The sequence below is a fragment of the Lagopus leucura genome, unplaced genomic scaffold (genome assembly GCF_019238085.1).
Source record: "Lagopus leucura isolate 7727_CA_CO unplaced genomic scaffold, USGS_WTPT01 Super-Scaffold_100001, whole genome shotgun sequence".
Classification (NCBI taxonomy): domain Eukaryota; kingdom Metazoa; phylum Chordata; class Aves; order Galliformes; family Phasianidae; genus Lagopus; species Lagopus leucura.
In genome coordinates, this window is record NW_024962262.1 from 48013793 (window position 1) to 48031780 (window position 17988).

General features: G+C 38.9%; 2 protein-coding genes across 6 annotated transcripts in view; one reads left to right on the plus strand and one right to left on the minus strand.

The window, feature by feature from the left end:
- Positions 1-14890, plus strand: part of MGAT4A (alpha-1,3-mannosyl-glycoprotein 4-beta-N-acetylglucosaminyltransferase A) — a 77831-nt gene extending 62941 nt beyond the window's left edge. For all 3 annotated transcript variants that reach the window (XM_042866585.1, XM_042866587.1, XM_042866586.1), the window contains exons 13-16: positions 6073-6151; positions 7667-7733; positions 9074-9186; positions 9362-14890. In XM_042866585.1, coding sequence (XP_042722519.1) covers positions 6073-6151; positions 7667-7733; positions 9074-9186; positions 9362-9388 — 286 coding nt within the window. In that variant the 3' untranslated portion in view covers positions 9389-14890. The remainder of the gene's footprint in view (positions 1-6072; positions 6152-7666; positions 7734-9073; positions 9187-9361) is intronic.
- Positions 1337-17935, minus strand: UNC50 (unc-50 inner nuclear membrane RNA binding protein). 3 transcript variants are annotated; one of them, XM_042866589.1, is made up of 5 exons: positions 17641-17935; positions 16997-17117; positions 15701-15840; positions 15525-15626; positions 1337-1599 (listed from the first exon to the last, which is right to left on the minus strand). In XM_042866589.1, the coding sequence occupies exons 1-5, from the start codon at positions 17918-17920 to the stop codon at positions 1568-1570; spliced, it is 675 nt and encodes a 224-aa protein (XP_042722523.1). In that variant the 5' UTR covers positions 17921-17935; the 3' UTR covers positions 1337-1567. The 3 variants fall into 3 exon arrangements, with proteins under 3 accessions (XP_042722523.1, XP_042722524.1, XP_042722522.1); XM_042866590.1 differs by lacking the exon at positions 1337-1599 and adding an exon at positions 9727-9749; XM_042866588.1 differs by lacking the exon at positions 1337-1599 and adding an exon at positions 14961-15114.
- Positions 17936-17988: the final 53 nt, after the last annotated feature.

The window sequence follows — 17988 nt, forward strand, 5'->3', positions numbered from 1 at the left end:
CAAATTGCTCACCACTGTGGGAGGTTTATTTTTTTCAAATGGATGGACTACTTTCTGAATAAATGTAGGCTCAAAACAGCCTACATTGTAAAGACAAGAAATACTGCATTTCTTTTCCTTTAGGTCACTAGATAATTATGAAAATTCACTTTGCTATTTCATTATATACTGTTGTTCCAGTCTCAGTTATTAAAGCTCATATTTAAAAGTTACATTATGATATTCACATTACTACTATTTGAATTTACATTAAGCACTAGCATTAATTCTGTTTACTATAAATAACTATAAATATTACTTTTCTTTGCCAGTTACCCTGTTTCTTCAGAGAGGTTAGTGATGGGTGTTGAGCCCAAGGAGCTCATTGTGAACAGCTTTGGACACTGGAATTTGTTCTTTGAAAATACCAAGTAACACCAAGGAAGCCTTTGGAACTACCAATGGACATTTTGTTTAGGTCATCCTTTCTATATAACTGCTTAGCAGTGTTAGGGTATTTTCAAAAGGATTAGCAGAACTTGTGTTTTCTTGGGTTTTGTGTGTAGATTTCTTGTTTTTACACTCCTCTGCTTTTAACTCCAGTTGCCTCATAGCTGTGGCCTTGTTTTTAACAAGTTATTGGGTAGTCCTCAAAACATGCCGTTGATGGTTAATAAAGTGGTTTTATGAGGTGGACTCTGCTCTCTGCCATTTCATCTTTAAGCTAGAATCTTGATAGTTGGACAAATCTGCTTGTAGATTACATTTACTACTTTGTATTCTGATGTTGGCATAGCCACTTGAGGTGCAGTATTTGAGAATAGTGATCCAATTTTCTCTGCTGTTGACCCTGGGATCCCAGGGAAGGAACACGTGCTGTTAACCTTGTGAGTATGTCCTGTGGTAGCTTCTCGTAATGTAGATATCTTGCGTCAGTGGGAATGATGTATTTGATTGTTTAAACTTGAAACTTATTGTATTGTGTATTGTCTGGCAGCTGATAACCAAACATAATGAGTTACTTTGCTTTGAAATTATTGTGACAGTGCTGAAAATTACCTATTTAAAAAGTGGTGGCTGCTGTCCTGCTATTAAGCACACATCGTTATAGTGGAAGAGCAGCGCAGCTTTAAAAGCTGTTCATTGTAGAAGCAAGCTCTCCCTCAGCATGGTGCAATACAGCCTGCCTTTCCTGTGCAGTTCTAGCTGACATAACACATGCACACAACTGCACAGTGCACAGTTTAGAAATCATCTGTATTCTAAACGCGTAGTTATAGAAAAGGTTATTAAAATGTAACTTACTATCATTTTTTAAGCTTTAATTCTGATATCAGTTGGTAGGAAATATTTAGAAGTCTGATAAAGTTATTAAAGTTTTAGTGCTTCAGAGCATTTCAGTTGGGCTAATGTTTTCAATGTGGGAGGGTGGGGGGAAAAAAAGAAAAAAGAGGAATTGAGGACTTGGTTTCTGTGTTTATATAAGCTTCTGTACTAATGAGTAGAACATCCTCAAATGGATACACTGACAGCAGGGACTTGGCAGGCAGGCTCCCAGCCACTGATGCCGGTTGCTCCGAGCATGGAACTATGCCTGCAGTGATGAGGCAAGTGCTTCATCTGAAAAGAAAAGAAAGCATGGATCAGAGACAGAAGAAAAGAGCTGCCTGAGCCAAGGACATGCTGCTTCCTCCTTAATGGCACTAATGCTCCAGATTTGTGTGTTTGGCAGTGTTCCTGGGCTTACTGTTCTTGGTCAGAAATATTGAGAGGCTTAATGCAGTTGCCTGAATGTTAGGTGTCTAATGTGCTACCCTGAATTACTTAATTTGATTTCCCAAAGGGCTTGAGTGTCTGATATGTCATAATTGCATCCGGCATCCTGTGAGGTTGCCCACACCCAAGTGCATCTCAAATGTTAGCAAATGCCAGTGTTTAAGAAAACTAACTGGAGCACTTCTGGAGAAGTGTGTGTGAGCGTGTGTGTCTGTATGAGGCCTACTATGAAAGTAATGCCTCCTACGTTATGATGTTGGCTCATGATGTCAGAAGCAGATGTTGGTGGGATGGCAGTGGAAGTTGATCCTTCCCACGAATATTCCATTACATGCTGTTGTCATGTGAGAGATGGCAGCAGAGGGGTGGTCTGACACTATGGGGTCTGACATGAAAGTGCGGATGGAGCAAAGGTTTTTGCAAAGGAATGGATAAGTGACCTAAAGGATAGGAAAGAAAACGGAACGTGGAAAAGAAGTTATTAATCTTCCTTTTATATTTTATACAAGAAAAACATGGAAAGTAATGCACAGTCAATGCACGTTTGCAGTAGCAGTGAAAATAACATTTCCTAATGAGGGTTCTGGGAAAATGACAGAGTGGGGTTACATTAGATTTCTTTTACCCTATTTGCATCCGGAGATCAAAAAGACAGGATGGATTTGGTGGATAATAGCTCTTGCAGAGGTGACAGTATTTGTGGAGAGCCCAAACCTTGCTGACTGACTGTTACTTTCATAGACATTCACGTTATGCAGAATTAATAACTGGTATGTTCCCTGGTGCTGGGGTACAATTTGTGCAAATGTGGAAGGAAACGTTTCCGCTCTGCCTTCCTCTCTCTCTTCCTTTCTCTGAAAATGGAATATACAAAGGTATATCAAATTGCTAAACAGAGACACGGGAAAGCACAGAGAAAAAGATTTGATTCCTGTTATTTACAGAAGACAAAGGCCTACATTCATAAATAGATTCCTAGAATATTTGTGTTGAGCATCAAGTGAGATGAGTCTGTTTTCTTCAAAACAAAAAATGCATTGGCAGTGGCTGTGAATTTCGAATTTTTAAGATTTTTTCTTGTATTATTTCCTTTCATAAAGCTGCTGTTTACTGATAAGCTTGTAGTGTTCTGATCTATGCTCTCTTTGTAATGGCTCAACAAAACAGAAGATGCATAGAGTTGCACGTTGTGTTTAAAAAAATGGGAATGCCAATGATTCTAGTTTTTAATAAAGTATAAGAGACAGTGAGACAGACTTCTGAGTGCCTGAATAGAAACAAATCTGGAAATTTAGACTCAGTTCTCTGAGTCTCAGTGTGTGGGAAAGAAGATAGAGACGTCCGCTCCATAAGCAAAATACAAAGAGAGTAAAGAGTTGAAGTTAGCTTAGCACACTGCTGGCTCATGGCCAACCTGTCGTCTACCAGGACACCCAGGTCCCTCTCTGCAGAGCTCCTCTCCAGCAGCTCATCCCCTAACCTGTACCGGTTTGACCTCAACCACTTCAAATTAAAGAGAGTCTGACAGTGAAAAAGGTTCTCTGAAGTTGAGGTACATCGGTATTTCATTTACTAGCTGTGAGTCAGAGTTGCCTTTTGCTGATGATTTCCATCAAGAATGTCCAAGTTGCCCACCTGTGTTTTGGAATTAAAGCAGACTGTGAAGTAATGTTCTACAAGGCAACTGTGGTTTTATAACTTCAGGTTAATATGCATTTGCTGGGATTATTATACTTAACAGGCCTGTGGCTTTCAGAATTCTAATTTGGAAGAATGTTTCAGAAGGCATTATGTTTAAGTAACAAATAGACAAAAATGTTTTTGATTCCATCCTGGGGAAAAATATCAGCTAAACAAAGTGGAGAAAAAAAGGCGCATGCTTTTTAGTATTTCCGAGGGCTGTTGCTTATAAATCCCAGGTCAGATGTCAGAATGCCTTAACCAAAAGCACAGCAACTTTGGTGGCTTTCTGTCTCCAGAAAAACATTCTGTAGCCTTGAAAGCTTGTGATTTATCAGTGTGTCAAGGAAAGGAGCTTCATAAAAGAACAGCTAATTGAGGCTGCTTTTAGGAGCTGTAGAACAGCCGCTCATTTGTAAATTAAATGTTATTTCAAAGTGAATTTTCTAATTCATAAACTGTATTTCTAAGCAGAAGATTGATTATAGATATGAGCTGTGTTATGTGCATTCATGCTTCTATTTTTCGTATCTGTGCAACTGCTGTCAGAGTAGGTGTTATCTGACAAGTGTTCAGGCAGGGCTCAGATATAAAAATATCCCTTCTGTTCTAAACATAATCTTAAATAAGATGTGACATATGCATATGTGATATGTATGTGCATATGATAGACAGATATAGAAAACAGACTGAAAAAAAGTGGGCTTGATTACGGAGAAATAGTTTTCATTACTTCCCATAACGGTTTCAGCATCTTGCCAGCTTTTAAGCTGGATGCCTTCCTGGCATGGTAAGTTCTGGGACTGGGGCAGAAACCCCACCTGAGTTTCAGAAGTCAGCACAGTAGGAGAAATGGCTGCTGTGGCAGTAGGGCTGCTCTTGAAACAAAGCAGAACCCAACCACTGCTTCCCCCAACACGGACCACCTCCGCAGTGTTGTCTTCCACTGGGAGCTCACGATCACAGAGGTGCACACAAGTACATGCGGTGTTGGAGCTGACCAAATCTAGTTGTATTGCAGTTCAATGTGGGAAGTTCTGCTGAAATCAGTGCAATGGGGATCAGTGTAGCTTTCTGAGACCTGAGTGTATGATTTGGACTCTGCTGAGCCTTGATAAATGCTACCTGCCTCTGTGTGTTAGTGTGTTTTTAAATTAATTCCTATTAGCTTATTGCCACAGACATTTCTAATTCAGGGTCAAAGGGCTCTGTTCTCCTTCTTGACTTGTAGCTATAGAGTGTGGATTAATGGCAAGTATTTACCTAGCTTCAGACATACTGGATAAAGACAATCTGGAATTGACATCTGCAATTATGTCTTAATAAATTGCAAGTGGAGCTAATGTTTGTAATTTTAATCAAGTGATAATTTCTGAACTAATTTTGTCCCTGGCTGGTGATGTGTTTAATGTGGAAGGTAGTGCTTAATGTTTATTTCTCTAGTTTCCAATTGAAGGAAGGTTTGAAATGTGTAGATAGATTTTTTACATATTCATTTGAATGTATTAACAATAAATTAGGTTTGTTAAAAGTGTCTTTTGAGTAGGTGTAATATACAAGCAGTTTTCAGACAGTAATCTGATCAAACACCTCTGTGATCCCCTAGAAAAAAATAAGAATGAGCAACTTTTCAAGCGTTGATACCACCTAGTGGTAATAAATATTGTTACTTATTTACGTATGTATGTCTATTTGGTATCAAGAGGTATGAAGTTTGTGTTTATACATAAAGAAAGAGAAATTAAAGCCTGTCTTTTGTAACTGACTATCTACAGGTGTGTAGTACTGCAAAAACTGTTGGTGAGGGGGTAGTTAGAATTCTAAGACTTGCACTTCACTACTTAAAAATAATAGGGAAGGTTTGGTACAGTTTAAAATGTATTTGTTCTTTTGCATTACAAAAAATCATTCATTACTCATCTGAATGAGGTTAATGGGGACTTTCTACAGGTACGTAATATAATAGTCCTTTGTACATTTAAAAATAAAAAACCCCACAACACACAATTATGTTAACAAAGAAAAAAATGTAGAGATATTGAAATAATAATCTGTCTCTGGAATAGAAGTTTGAATTCAGATATCATTAATGTATTGGCTGGGAGTTCCTGGCAGAGTTGTTAATGAGGCTGTGCAAAGAACCAGAGCAGAGGTCAGGTCTCAGAGAAAACTAATCTAGCAGGAGAGTCCATGCAGATAGGTTTCCTGACCTGGTTCAGAATAGATCTGCAGAGTTCATTCTGGTGGCACAAGAATGGGCTGGCCTGACCAGACATGGGAAGCAAAGGAGAGAGGTTGGAAGTGATGCCAGCGCATACCTGGCAATAGTAGTTACAGTGTTGGCTTCTTTGTGTAATGCAATGGGTAGAGACCAGATCTAGGGATCTTCCTAGTAAAACGTTACTCAACTGCTCTTTAACAAGTGCCAAAGTTTTAGCTAGCCCTTTCTATTACAGTAGTATGTGAAACCACCTTTCACTTTTTCAATCATCAATTGATGTAGGTCTAGTGTAAAATTTGTGTTTATTATTATAACTCAGATGAAGTGTTTAGTAATACATAAGGTGGTAACATAGCTATTGATTGATTGATGGTTGATATATGTAGACTGTCTTATGTTTCCTTTTTATTTTATAGGTACTTGTTCCACAGTGGCAATCCAGAGCATCCAGGAGATATACTGCTAAACACAACCGTGGAAGTTTTGCCTTTTCAGGTATGAACACATTGATTTGTTTCTCCTTCATTATAGGATAAAAGCAAAGCCTCATAATTGTATTGACTTCCCTTTTTTAACAGAGTAAGACAGACAAGATGGTTTCTTTTCTAACTGCAGCCTTTTGATGCTTGTACTTTTTTTAAGGTTGGCTCTATTCACAGAAAATTATTGGAACTATTCACATAATTCCTTTAGAATGCAGCCTGCTACAAGTATTGATGGTAATTTGGAGGTGAACAACTTTGTTTTCTTCCAATTCACTGTTACTATTTAAAACAAAAAATAACCGAATAATCTGCCCTTTCCTGTGTGTTTTGGAAAAGGAGAAAGCTAAATCAGTCTCCTTTTTGACCTAGTTAAGAAAAAAAAAGACAACTTGGTTCAGGAATTGACATATATCCAGACCTGATCACAAATCCTTACAGATTTTTCAGTATCTGGATTCCCAGACTAAATCTGTGTCTTTGTCTTGATGACCTAATTTTTTCCACCATAAATCAGTCTGAATTTTATTTCAGGGGATCACTCTACTGTCTAAAATATATTCTAGCTTGAAGCCAGACGATACAGGCTCTTTTTCTTCAATTGGATATTACACCTTATCATTTATATCAGAAAACTCTGGGAATGGTTTAGGATATTACTTAAAACAAATTTGTTTTATAGGGTATTAAAATAGCTAAGTATGTCTGTCTTCTCCCATACCAACAATGCAGGTTTCTTGAAATCTATTTTTTACGTGCCATATTCCAAATTAAAAAAAACCCAAAACATTAATAAGTAAACGATCATGGAGGGATTGTATAGTGCCAAAAACTAGACTGGATTGGTCTGGGACTTGGAAAGAGGGGAAACAAATAGTAGATGGATGTAATGTCCTGTGTCCTGTCATTTCTTTCTGTGAAGAAATTGTAACTGATTCCTGGGAAATTCCTATAGTATTGGATTGTGTGATTCTGGTTGTAATTTTCAGGCTGTTTTTGAAGCTCTGGTGTACAGTTGTTTTTTTTCTGTGCTTATGAAAGAAGCTTATTGGTATCCACCCTTTTCAGTAAGGCAGTGATAATTGAAATGCTTCCCTTGCTGGTCTGAAGGCTTTCCATTTTACCCAAATTCTTATATAAAAAAAAATGAGCTGTAAGTTTCATTTGGCCTGAGAGAAACCTCTGGCTCAACCATAGGAAAACAAGGCAAGATTTTGCTTTTGCTTTTCTTTTTCTGTATGCACTCCTGTCTGCTATGTATTTTGTTCATGTGGCAGTTGACGTATCAGTGAGGTGGGGCACTTGAAGTACTTCCTTCTTCTGCTTTGAAGCCAAATACAGCTCTATTCTGGAGTACTTATATTTGCATTGGCTGACCTAAGGCTACAAATAACTATTCTATACTGGCTTATAATTTATTTAGAGAAGCTGGATGCTGGATGTATAACAAGTGCGTACAAATTTGGCCTTCCTTGGCAATGTCATATGTGAAAAAGTAAATAAACTTATCTGTGCTTTGTTATTGTAGAATGAAGAACTGGTGTTAAGCAAAGAAACCAAAGACAAACGCTTAGAGGATGGTTACTTCAGAATAGGTATGCCACAGACAGCAGTGCTTTTTTCTTACTCATATAGAATGCCATGTGTTTTGTTACTACTGCAACCAATAAGACACTTTAGAACCAAACCAAACCTATATCTGGGTTTTGTTCTTCATTTTGGATGTGTGACCTTCTAGACTTTAGTTAACATTGCTTCCAGTATATATTCTTTGAGATTGATGTACTAAACAAAGGCGTATTGTGACTGCTAACTGCAGTGCAGCCATGCCCAACTTCTCTGCCAGAATACACCAACCTACATTACCATTGAGGCATCTCCAGGTTGCATAAAATCCTCTCTCACGTCCTGTGGCTGCATGAGTCCCTCTCAGTGAGCTGCTGTCAACTCGAGTTGCTCGAGCGCCTGTCAACAGGGGCTGGGGTTTGAACCAACCCTACAGTCAGACAATCAACCCTTTTGTCATGGGATGAGATTGGCATTTCTGTAACCAAATGACTGCTGGGGAAAGGGGCAGGAAATGGCAGGATACCTGTTGTCAAGAAAAAGAAATGTTGCTTGTGGATCAGGTTTGGATACTTTTTGATCCAACTTTTTTTATACTGTGTTTGATATAGGCTGGACTTCCCAGTTATAAAGAAAGCAATTTTTTTTCATCTTAATGAATTACAGTTGATGCACTTACATTTCAGGTGTAAATTCTAACTGGGCTTTTACTCTGGATTCTTACTAATTGTATTAAATATATTTACTAATATATTTAATATTACTACTTATATTATTAATAATAATAATATATTAATATTACTACTTACTAATTGTTATAAATATATTTAAGGATTCTTTAAAAGGGAGTACATTAAGCATGAATATGCTCAGTGCTCTCTGAACACACATAAGCCAGGGGCTTCATATGTAGGTCCATGATATTACATGAAAATCTGTGCTAAAATCCCCTATGATCTTCAGGGGTGCTCGTAGTACAGACAGTTCAAAAGTTCTGATTCTTTAGCGTAATCCTGTTCAGATCTGGCTTCTCTGATGACATCTCCTGTCTTGATTGCTGCTACAGTATCAGCAAATTGATACCAAAACATTGGCTGTTTTCTGTTTTGGGAAATAATAGAATCATAAAATGGCTTGGGTTGGAAGAGACCTTAAGGGTCATCAATATCCAACCCCCCTACTGTAGGCAGGGGCGCCAACCTCCATATCTAATACTGGACCATGATACTAATGATACCAGTCAGCCCTGCATTCAGCAGCACCTGGTATCAGCTGTGAATTGTGATATTGTAGATGCATTTTTTGGACTTAGAGTCTGTGCTTTGTTGACTAGAAGTTAATTGAGGGTATACTTTCACTTCTGTTGCAGGGAAATTCGAAAACGGTGTTGCTGAAGGAATGGTTGACCCCAGCCTAAACCCTATTTCATCATTCCGGCTTTCAGTAATACAAAATTCAGCAGTCTGGGCAATTCTGAATGAGGTGAGAGATGGTATAATCTTCTAAAAATAAAAACTGCAAATGTGAGATTTCTTATTCTTTCAGTGTGTTTGAAGCTCAACATTTTGGCTAGCACTGAAAACAGTTCCTTCCTATTACTGAGAGAACTGCAATCTCCTTAAAATGTAATGGCTTTTTTTCTGCTTTTCTGTTTCAGATTCATATTAAAAAGATGACAAACTGATCAGTGAAATCCCCGTTAGAGGGATAAGAAGGAATCCTTGAAAGCTTTTCCTATGAAATCTGACATCCTTAGCAAGTCACAAATTGAAAATACTGAGCATGCACCTTATTCCAAATTTTTCATTTTCACTTGAACTCTACCTCTCGTGAAATCTACTGTAGATGAGAAGATTGTATTTACCCCTTCTTATCTGAACCATCCAGAAACTGATGCTCCACACTGATAACGTTCATCTGAGGCCTCAGTTGCCCTCCACTTCAACGTGACTTTGCCATCTTACAGCTGCAGAACCCTGCTACGCTTAATCTGTACTATTTTGATAGTATAGTAATATAGAGAAGTTGTACATATTGTTACATTCCTGAAAGAAGAAAAATATATAATTATTGTTAAATATGTTTTATGAAGGGGGTACTTTCGGAGTTTCATTTATTTTCTATAACAAGAACCCTCTTTTATAGATTGTCAGGGATATATATTAAAAATGTTAGGGATGTTTAATTTATTAAAATAATTTGAAAAGTACATATTTTTATGCAGTAAAATTTTAAATTGATATAGTTTTTCTTATGAATTCTCTAGTTTAAGTTATCTTTCTACATTTTTCTTTGCAGATGCAAACATAAATTAATACCATATTTCAAAAATACTGCCATGTTACAAACAAAAACAACCAGTTTAAGTTTCTAAATTATGTAGTTTTGTACACAGAATTTGAATTATGTTCAGAGGCACTTATCAGAGTTCTGAAGAGGATTCTTCTTTGGAACAATGAAATTCCACTCTGTACAGTTTGTAGCCACATGAAGAGCATGTTGAAATATCTTATTTCATATTATGTACCAAATCTGCAGTGATTTTAGATACAATAATCCATTGCATTTTAGAAGAGTTTTTCAATTCCAAACTGTTCTTTCTATAAAAAAAAAAAAAAAAAAAGAAAAAAAAAGAAGAAAAAAAAAAGGAAAAAAAGGAAAAAAAAACCAACAAAACTTTTTAGGCATTTCTTAGCCTGGACAAATTCATTTTCTGTACTAAAAATATTCCCCAGCTTTGCTTTTGGAATGACAAGAGATTAACTTCTTTCAAAAGAGTTAATAGTAACTAGATATACTTGATCTACAGAGATCTTTCAAGGAGTTACTGCAGTGTTTGTTTTTCTTTTTTTGATACATCACTGTGAGTAGTTCTGTTTTTTTATATTTTCTTCCATTGTTCAAAAGTAAGGTTTTGGATTGACTCCTTTAGTGATCAGTGTAAGAACTTGCTCTTACTAAGATAAAAAGTGAATTGGGTCCCTAATAAGAAGTTAGTTAGCGCCCTGCATTTTTGTTGCAAAGGAAACAACAGTGATCTTAAACTAAAAACTCTGTCAGGAAAAGGGGTTTGGATTAAATTCAGAGTGGAATTGTTGCAGCACTAATGCTGCCACTGTTAAGAGTCCTTCAGCTTAGGTGAAGGTGCTTGTGACACAGATGTGGGAAGATTTAAGTTGCCTGGTCGGAGATGGTCAGAAAGAAGCAGCAGGATTTCCTCTCCAGTAGGAATGAAGTGCCTGATTGATGCTGGAGGGAGGCCTCTCCCTGGCCTGGGGATTCTCAGCCGTGCTGCAAAGCAGCCTCCTGGAACGGATGTCTCAAAAGCTGGTGCAGTTTTCCTTATGAGGAGGAGCTCCCTCATCCCCAGCAACACTGTGGTCTGGGCACAGACATGCAAAGCCTGCTGCAGGGTCTGTATTCTAGAGTGAAGATCTTGCATTCATGTCTCTAGCAGGAAAGTTCTAAGAGGTTTGGCCTCTTTTTCATGGCCTACTGTTAAGGAGCAGGAGCCTAGACCTGACTTCAGCATTGCAAGCTAAGAGCTATTACCACTGGGATACAGAGTCAACTTGTCTTTTCTTCTGCCTCCTTGACCAGTTGTGTTGTAGCTTAGCCAGAGCAGCAGTACTCAAGTTGGTAAGCAGAACTACTTCTACAGACCAGTCATTTTGTTTTAGCTATGTTGTCTGAGGGTGCAGGGAAGATATGATTTGTACACAGAAGCCCTGTGTAGATGGATAAGTTTAAGTTGAAAAAATAAGAAACCTATCAGGCAAACCTTGTTTGCTTTTTTTTCCTGATTATATCAGCTGCTGTAAATAAGTGAGGAAGGTTGGCTCAAAATTTTACCTGAATCTAGCCTGTTGTGCTGCCATATTCCAATCTGTTGTATGTACAGTGTCATTCCATCAAAGTATTAGCCTGCAGTGGCTTTGTATCACACATTAACTGGCACAGGTCTAAAGAAGTAGGTTTTCTTCTGAGCTGTGTCTGCAAATGAATGAGGCAGACAAGGTAGGCTTTAGCTACTTACTATGGTTTTGATTGCAGAAATACATAAAGTACTGTAGTTTCTTAAAATAAGTTGTTTTGTTGATAGTAACTTTTATCTTTTTCCACGAGTTCCTACATTCATTGGTACCGTTTATTGATGATGTGCTTCCTGTCAAAGCATCGCTGTTTCCAATGTTTCACAGTTGTTAAGATGAATCATTGACAATAGATGTAGTTAGATAAATCCCTTACAACATTCACTACCAAACTGGGGGGTTACCAGTACATTTAGTTCTCAAGAACATCAAGATGACATTTATCAAAAGCAACAAATTAACTAGTGCTTGATAAAGCAAAGAAGTTTTGGTTTTGTTTCTTCTTAAAGATTGCATTCTATCAGCAGGAGTTGGGCTCCCTGAATGCTTACAATCTTCTTCAGCTTGTATATTTTTGCAATAATTGTGCCACAAATGAAGTTTTGTAGATTCAGGTAAATTCAGACCTATCAGGAAGTTCTGCAATATTGCTTGGAAATTATCACTACAGAGCTATTTTGGGCTTTCAGACTTCCAAATTCTAATCCTCAAGTTGGTCTAATGAAGTGCAAGTCTCCTCCCTGGAATTACTACTGAAATAAGAATGCTTTGGCTGCTTGGTTCGACAGTCACTGCCTCAGGTACTCTGGGTATGTTCCAGATGGGCCGTGTATCTTACATGTGTCATAAGTTAAATTATTACCACAAGATTCCTCTCAGCATTTTAAACCAATTACCTGATTTGGACAGAGTTGTTTTCCTACATTAACTTTTTTTTTTTTACCTTGTAGGTCAGTGAATCTTATAGTAAACAAATAATGACAAATGTTTCAAAATAAACCGTTATCCTAAGACCCTATTAGCTGCTTCAGAAAAGATGACTTGAACCCAAAGTCATTAACAGAAAAAATCCTTTTATGGTTGAATTATTCTTAGTGTCATGTATTGGATGCAAGCAGAGCAGCTGATCAGAGCACCAGCTCTTTGGAGCTGATCATGGTTGCTCTGGACCAAGGAAATATAAAACTCTTGGTATAATCTTGCCGTGCACGATTCGTGGGTAGTCCTACTGAAAACCAAGTAATGTGAACAGAATCCCATTAGCACTTTTTTAATATACGTTTTTCTAAAATAACTGTTTAAGACTTGTGCTTTCATAAGCATCCTAACAATTTGTTGGTAGTGATAGAAGATATTCCTAAAGGCACGTTGATTCTTCCTTAACTAAAACGAGGTTTAGGAAAATTAACTATCAGACTCATGGGCCAGTGGAAGGCTGCATTCTTCTGTCACACGTTCTAGCTCTTCTGAAAGAAACTATTTTAAAGTATCTTGAGTCAGTCAAGAGCAAAGCAAATTACACTTGACCCATATAATATAAATCATTCCTTGAATGGGCTGGAGTGTAGTTGGTGTTTGGCAAAATCAAATGACAATGTAACATTTTTCCTTTTTTTTTTAAATATGTATTATTTCAATAGTGGGATTCTTTTGTTGTTGGAAATGCTTGCTGCAAATGAAGTGTTGTAGTAATTTGTAGGTTGCTTCCAACTTGGCAGAATATTGTTTTAATTTCATGGAAAAGAAAAATCTGATTTTTCAAACCTTGTCCCTCTGCAATACATCGACCTTGAGTTTTATATTTGTCCTTACAAGGAGGGATGTGTTCTGAACTAGTGAAGGCAAGGAGCTGTAGTAGAAGGAAGAAAAAGCCCTATGCTTTCTGTCTTTATGGTCACCGGTGTAATGCTGAAAGGCTTTTAAGCAGCTGGTGTTTTCAGGCTAGCACCAATTGCTGATTTAAAAACACACCCCATGCAGACATAATGAATTATTCTTTGAGTGTTTTAGTTCTTAAGGGTTTTGCTGATTTCTGCTGTGAACTGTGAGCAGCTACAACTTCAAGTAGCTTAATTGTGAGAACTATGAAGCCTTGTTTTGAGGGGATGAACTCTGAAGGCAAGGTACACAGGCCCCAAGTCCTTCATTGATTTCAATGGTATCGTACCAGAGGGCGCTAATATGAAGAATTTTCAGCGTTGAACTTAAGTGGTGCTAGGATTCCTTTTAGGGAACGTAGTGCAGTAAGGCCATAGCTGCCTGCAGGACGGGAGCTCGTTTGCCAGGGCAGCCTGGAATCCTTAGCCTTCCTTGTGTCAGCGGTTCAGTGCTTTCCTTGTTAAAAGGGGAACGTTGCTCAGTGGCTGCTGAGGGGGGAACACAATTCTCTTCAAGCCTTAACAGTGGCTGAAACACACAGTACTGTAAGATGCACTGCCAGCATATTTGGTATTTTAAGATAAGATATAGTTTTTCCTTAGAGATCGAATTCTAGTATTGAAATACAAAGTCTTACTGTATGCAGTTTACTCTTGCATTGTTTTTGAAACTGAATCCTAGTGCTCACGTTTCATATTGAACACAGTCTTAGGGAAGTCATCATCTTCATTTTCCAGAAGGTGTTGTTTGTGATGGTCAGGTTATTCTGCCTTGTGGACTTCACAGCTGTAGGCATTGCCATAAGCCTGTGTGGCCAAATTAACTCGTACTTTCCTTCCATTTTCATTAACATCCCACTTGTAATAGTGGATGTAATAATACCCATTGGACTTCTCTAGATTAGATTAAAAAACTTGCTGCTATATTTGGAAACCTGGTATGGGGTCATGGTAATCGTGCCTTGCATCAATGTTACTTCTGTGTGCCAGCATTGTCTGTGTATATTTGAAATAACCATTACAATAAAACGACCTAAAGTTCTTTCATAAAAGGAGAGGACAGTTCTCCACTCGGAGCCAGATGTTGCTTTACCACTGCAACAGTATTAACAACACTTCTACTTTCATGCAGTCCCAAGGCAAGGTGTTCCAATATTATTCTTATATCAAAATGCTCTTTGGTGTCACTTAAAACCCATGTAATGTAGAGCTTATGCCAGTATGTGCAAAATAGCTGCAGTAAGAGTTATGCTACATAGACTTGTTGCAGTTAAGTTACAGATGTACAATTGTTTGTAGGAATGTACTGCAAAAGTATTTGAACAAAATTGCTAACATGTTTACTGGTGTAAATATTTTAATAAAAAAAAGACACTTCAAACTTTTTTTTTTTTTTTACACAATTATCTACAATAAAGAGAAATTTACAACCATTTACAATCAGTTCTTAACTGTTTTTTTTTGCCATCAAGACAGCTAAGATGATAAAGCAAAAATAATCAGTAGATAAATGAAGTCCTGTTTTTATTTCACTCTGTACTTATAAAAGGAACAAAGCATCTTGGTGAAGTTCCATCCGCATGCTAATGAGATCAAATAGAGCACAATGAGGAGAGCAAACGGATACAGAAGGATAGCTGTGTTCTTCAGAAAGGGCAATGCTGAAAAAGAGGCAAAAGTGAAGCACGTGTAAAGGAGTGCTCTTTCAAACAGGTGCTTCATCGAGAAGGGCCTTGAGGAAAGACAGAAATAGTACTGCTCTGCTGTCCTATTAGCCCTGCGCTGATCGCAGATATAAGAGAACTTGAGTTAAGTGGAAAAGGTAAAGTCACCTAAAAATACAGACTTAACCTCAATACAAACTTTTATCCTATGTTTTGAAGTGGATTTACAGAAGACAAACAAGTTGAGATGTTACAGGTCTCCAAGTACAAGCTGCTATGGTGAAAAATATAAATTCTGTTGTTTACCCTTATGAAAACATGCATTGGGTACATCTTTGTCAAACTGACACACAGACTAAAATAATGCTTTTTCTTTCAGTCCTACAGAAAAAGTTGCCATTACTTACCGCTGTATCCAAGGAATGTCACATAGATATAATAGCCAATTGCAATCAGCCATAATGTGTTCCCAACAAGATATCCAATGACTGAATTAGGTATGATGACATCTGAAAGAGAAAAATTGCTCTCAGCTGCTGCGATAGATGACTTCATCGGAGAGAAGACAAAATCTTTTACTTACAGTTGATGAAAAACAGCTGGATAAAATGCAAAATGACCAGGAGTGGATAGAAAGCATTCAGATGAACGTCAAAGGCATATCCCCACTCCACATCATAGTCTCTGTTCTGCTGCTTTACCAAGTACTTGTTAGAAATGAACCTAGGTGCGAAGATAAGTGAAAATGTGGTTAATGTGAAGCTCTGAATTTGACTGACAAAACACTGGTATGAGACAGCAAGCTAACTCTCAGATCCTAATTCTGGTACTTCTGCTCTGGGAGAGAAAGATACTTAGTAATTATGCAAGCCAAACTGACCTCAGAACACTTTTGTTAAAACTCTGACTTCAATATTTGCATTCAACAGGTAGCTGAAAGGCACTGCAGGTAACAAATGCCATAACTCTTCCTTTAAATGGTTCAGTGGCAAAATTTATCAGTGCAATTGCACGTTGGCTATTGCAGAACCAACGTCGCCAGTTTTTTGACTATAGAACAAACCTCAAGTCCTTACATTTAATTCAGTGTAAGGTCTGCTGATGTCAGAAAATAGACACTGTTTAGAAGCAGAACAAACTCCATGTGCTTACAAACAAGAGAATCTTTCAGGGTAACTTCCTCTGAAATTTCTTTATGCCAGCAGAAGAATCAGGAGGCAGATACTGGATGCAGGGTGAGGCAAGAAGGCCCTCAGATTCATTGTGAACAGGGGAAACTTTTGCAAAAAAAGGCAAGCATGTGCAGGAGGAAGAGACTTGAAGCAAGGCAGAAGAATTAAGATTCCTTTCTGATCACCAAGTTCTTGATTTGGAATTATTGTTTAAGTCCAACCAGCATAAGGAGAAAAGCTTTAATGTTCGCTAGAATACAGCCTTTCTACTGATGAACCTTCTAACAGGAACCAGTAAAGAAAAAGATGATTTTTTTAAAGCAACGTTTCATAGAGTCATGTTTGGAAAAGACAGCTAAAATAATCCAGTCTAACAATCAATGGCCCAAAACTTACAGTCAGCATAGCCCATCACTGTCCCAACAGTAGCACTGAACTCCGAGCGGAAATGGTTTAAACTGGAAGAGGGTAGATTTAGACTAGATATCAGGAAGAAATTCTTTACTGTGAGGGTGGTGAGACACTGGAACGGGTTGCCCAGAGAGGCTGTGGCTGGCCCCTCTGTGGAAGCATTCAAGGCAAGGCTGAATGGGCTTTGAGCAATCTGGTCTAGTGGGAGGTGTGCATCTCTAGAGCAGGGTTTGGAACTAGATGATCTTAAAAGTCCTTTCCAACCCAAACCATTCCATGATTCTACAACTACTTACCACATCAGTGTTGCTATCAGGAGACCAACACCTACGCAGTCTATGAATACAACCCAAAGCAGCAACTTTATTGTTTCAAAAAACCCCATGTCCAGCACAAATCCAAATCCTACAGTAGACACTGAAAAGAGAAAGATTTTTAAAGTTAGCTTTGGAAAAGAAAGCACAAGATTGTAAATCAGTGTTATTTTTCTGAGTTTGGTGCTAAAAAATCTCCAGTTTCCTTTTTATCTTTAACCTCGTGATCTTCAGTGCAACAGCTCTGAATTCACACAATGCTGCAATAGAATACTGTTTTGTAAAAGCTCCTTGTTAACCGAAGCCATGGGCAGACTCAGCGAGTTTCTAAGGCTGGGAAAGACCTCTCAGATCATCACCCAGTCGAACCAGCAGCCCACCCCCAGCATGGACTGACCACATCCCTCAGAGCCACATCCCCACGGTTCCTGAACACCTGCAGGGACGGTGACTGCACCACCTCCCTGGGCAGCCTGTACTAATATCCAACCCGACCCTCCCTTGGCACAAACTAAAGCCATTACTTCTCATCCTATCGCCGTCACCCGGGAGAACAGCACGGCTCACTTCAGCCCTACGCGGCAGCTCTCAGCCCCGCCTCCCCCCGCCTCTCCCTCGGCACGCACCGCAGAGCCACACGCTGAGGAGCACCAGGAAGGCGGGATCGTCCCGCGCCCACTGGTCCTTGGTCTGCTTCCGGTAGTGGAAGTTCCTGTAGACCCGCTGCGGGGAGGTGAACAGGTACAGCATCTGCCACAGAGCGAACTCGAAGTCCATCTGCCGCACGTGCAGCAGCCGCCGCAGGTACTTGTGCCGTTTGGCGCCGGCCGTGTGCCGCGCCGCATCGCGGGGGCTGAGCGCGCCGTTGCCCTGACTGCGGGCCCCCACGGAGGTGGTGGGCAGCATCGCGCCGTGGAACGGACGGCGGACGGCGGACGGCGGCGCCTGACCCCACCCGCTCCGCCGCCCGTTCC

Bases quoted from the DNA above. Each gene is read 5' to 3' on its own strand.
- UNC50 (XM_042866588.1), bottom strand. From the start codon at position 17,920: ATGCTGCCCACCACCTCCGTGGGGGCCCGCAGTCAGGGCAACGGCGCG. The intron at 15,627-15,700 runs GTAAGTAAAAGA...TTTCTCTTTCAG, and splicing joins CCAGCTGTTTTTCATCAACT to ATGTCATCATACCTAATTCA. The intron at 15,115-15,524 runs GTAAGTAATGGC...CCTCTTTTTCAG, and splicing joins GACATTCCTTGGATACAGCG to CATTGCCCTTTCTGAAGAAC.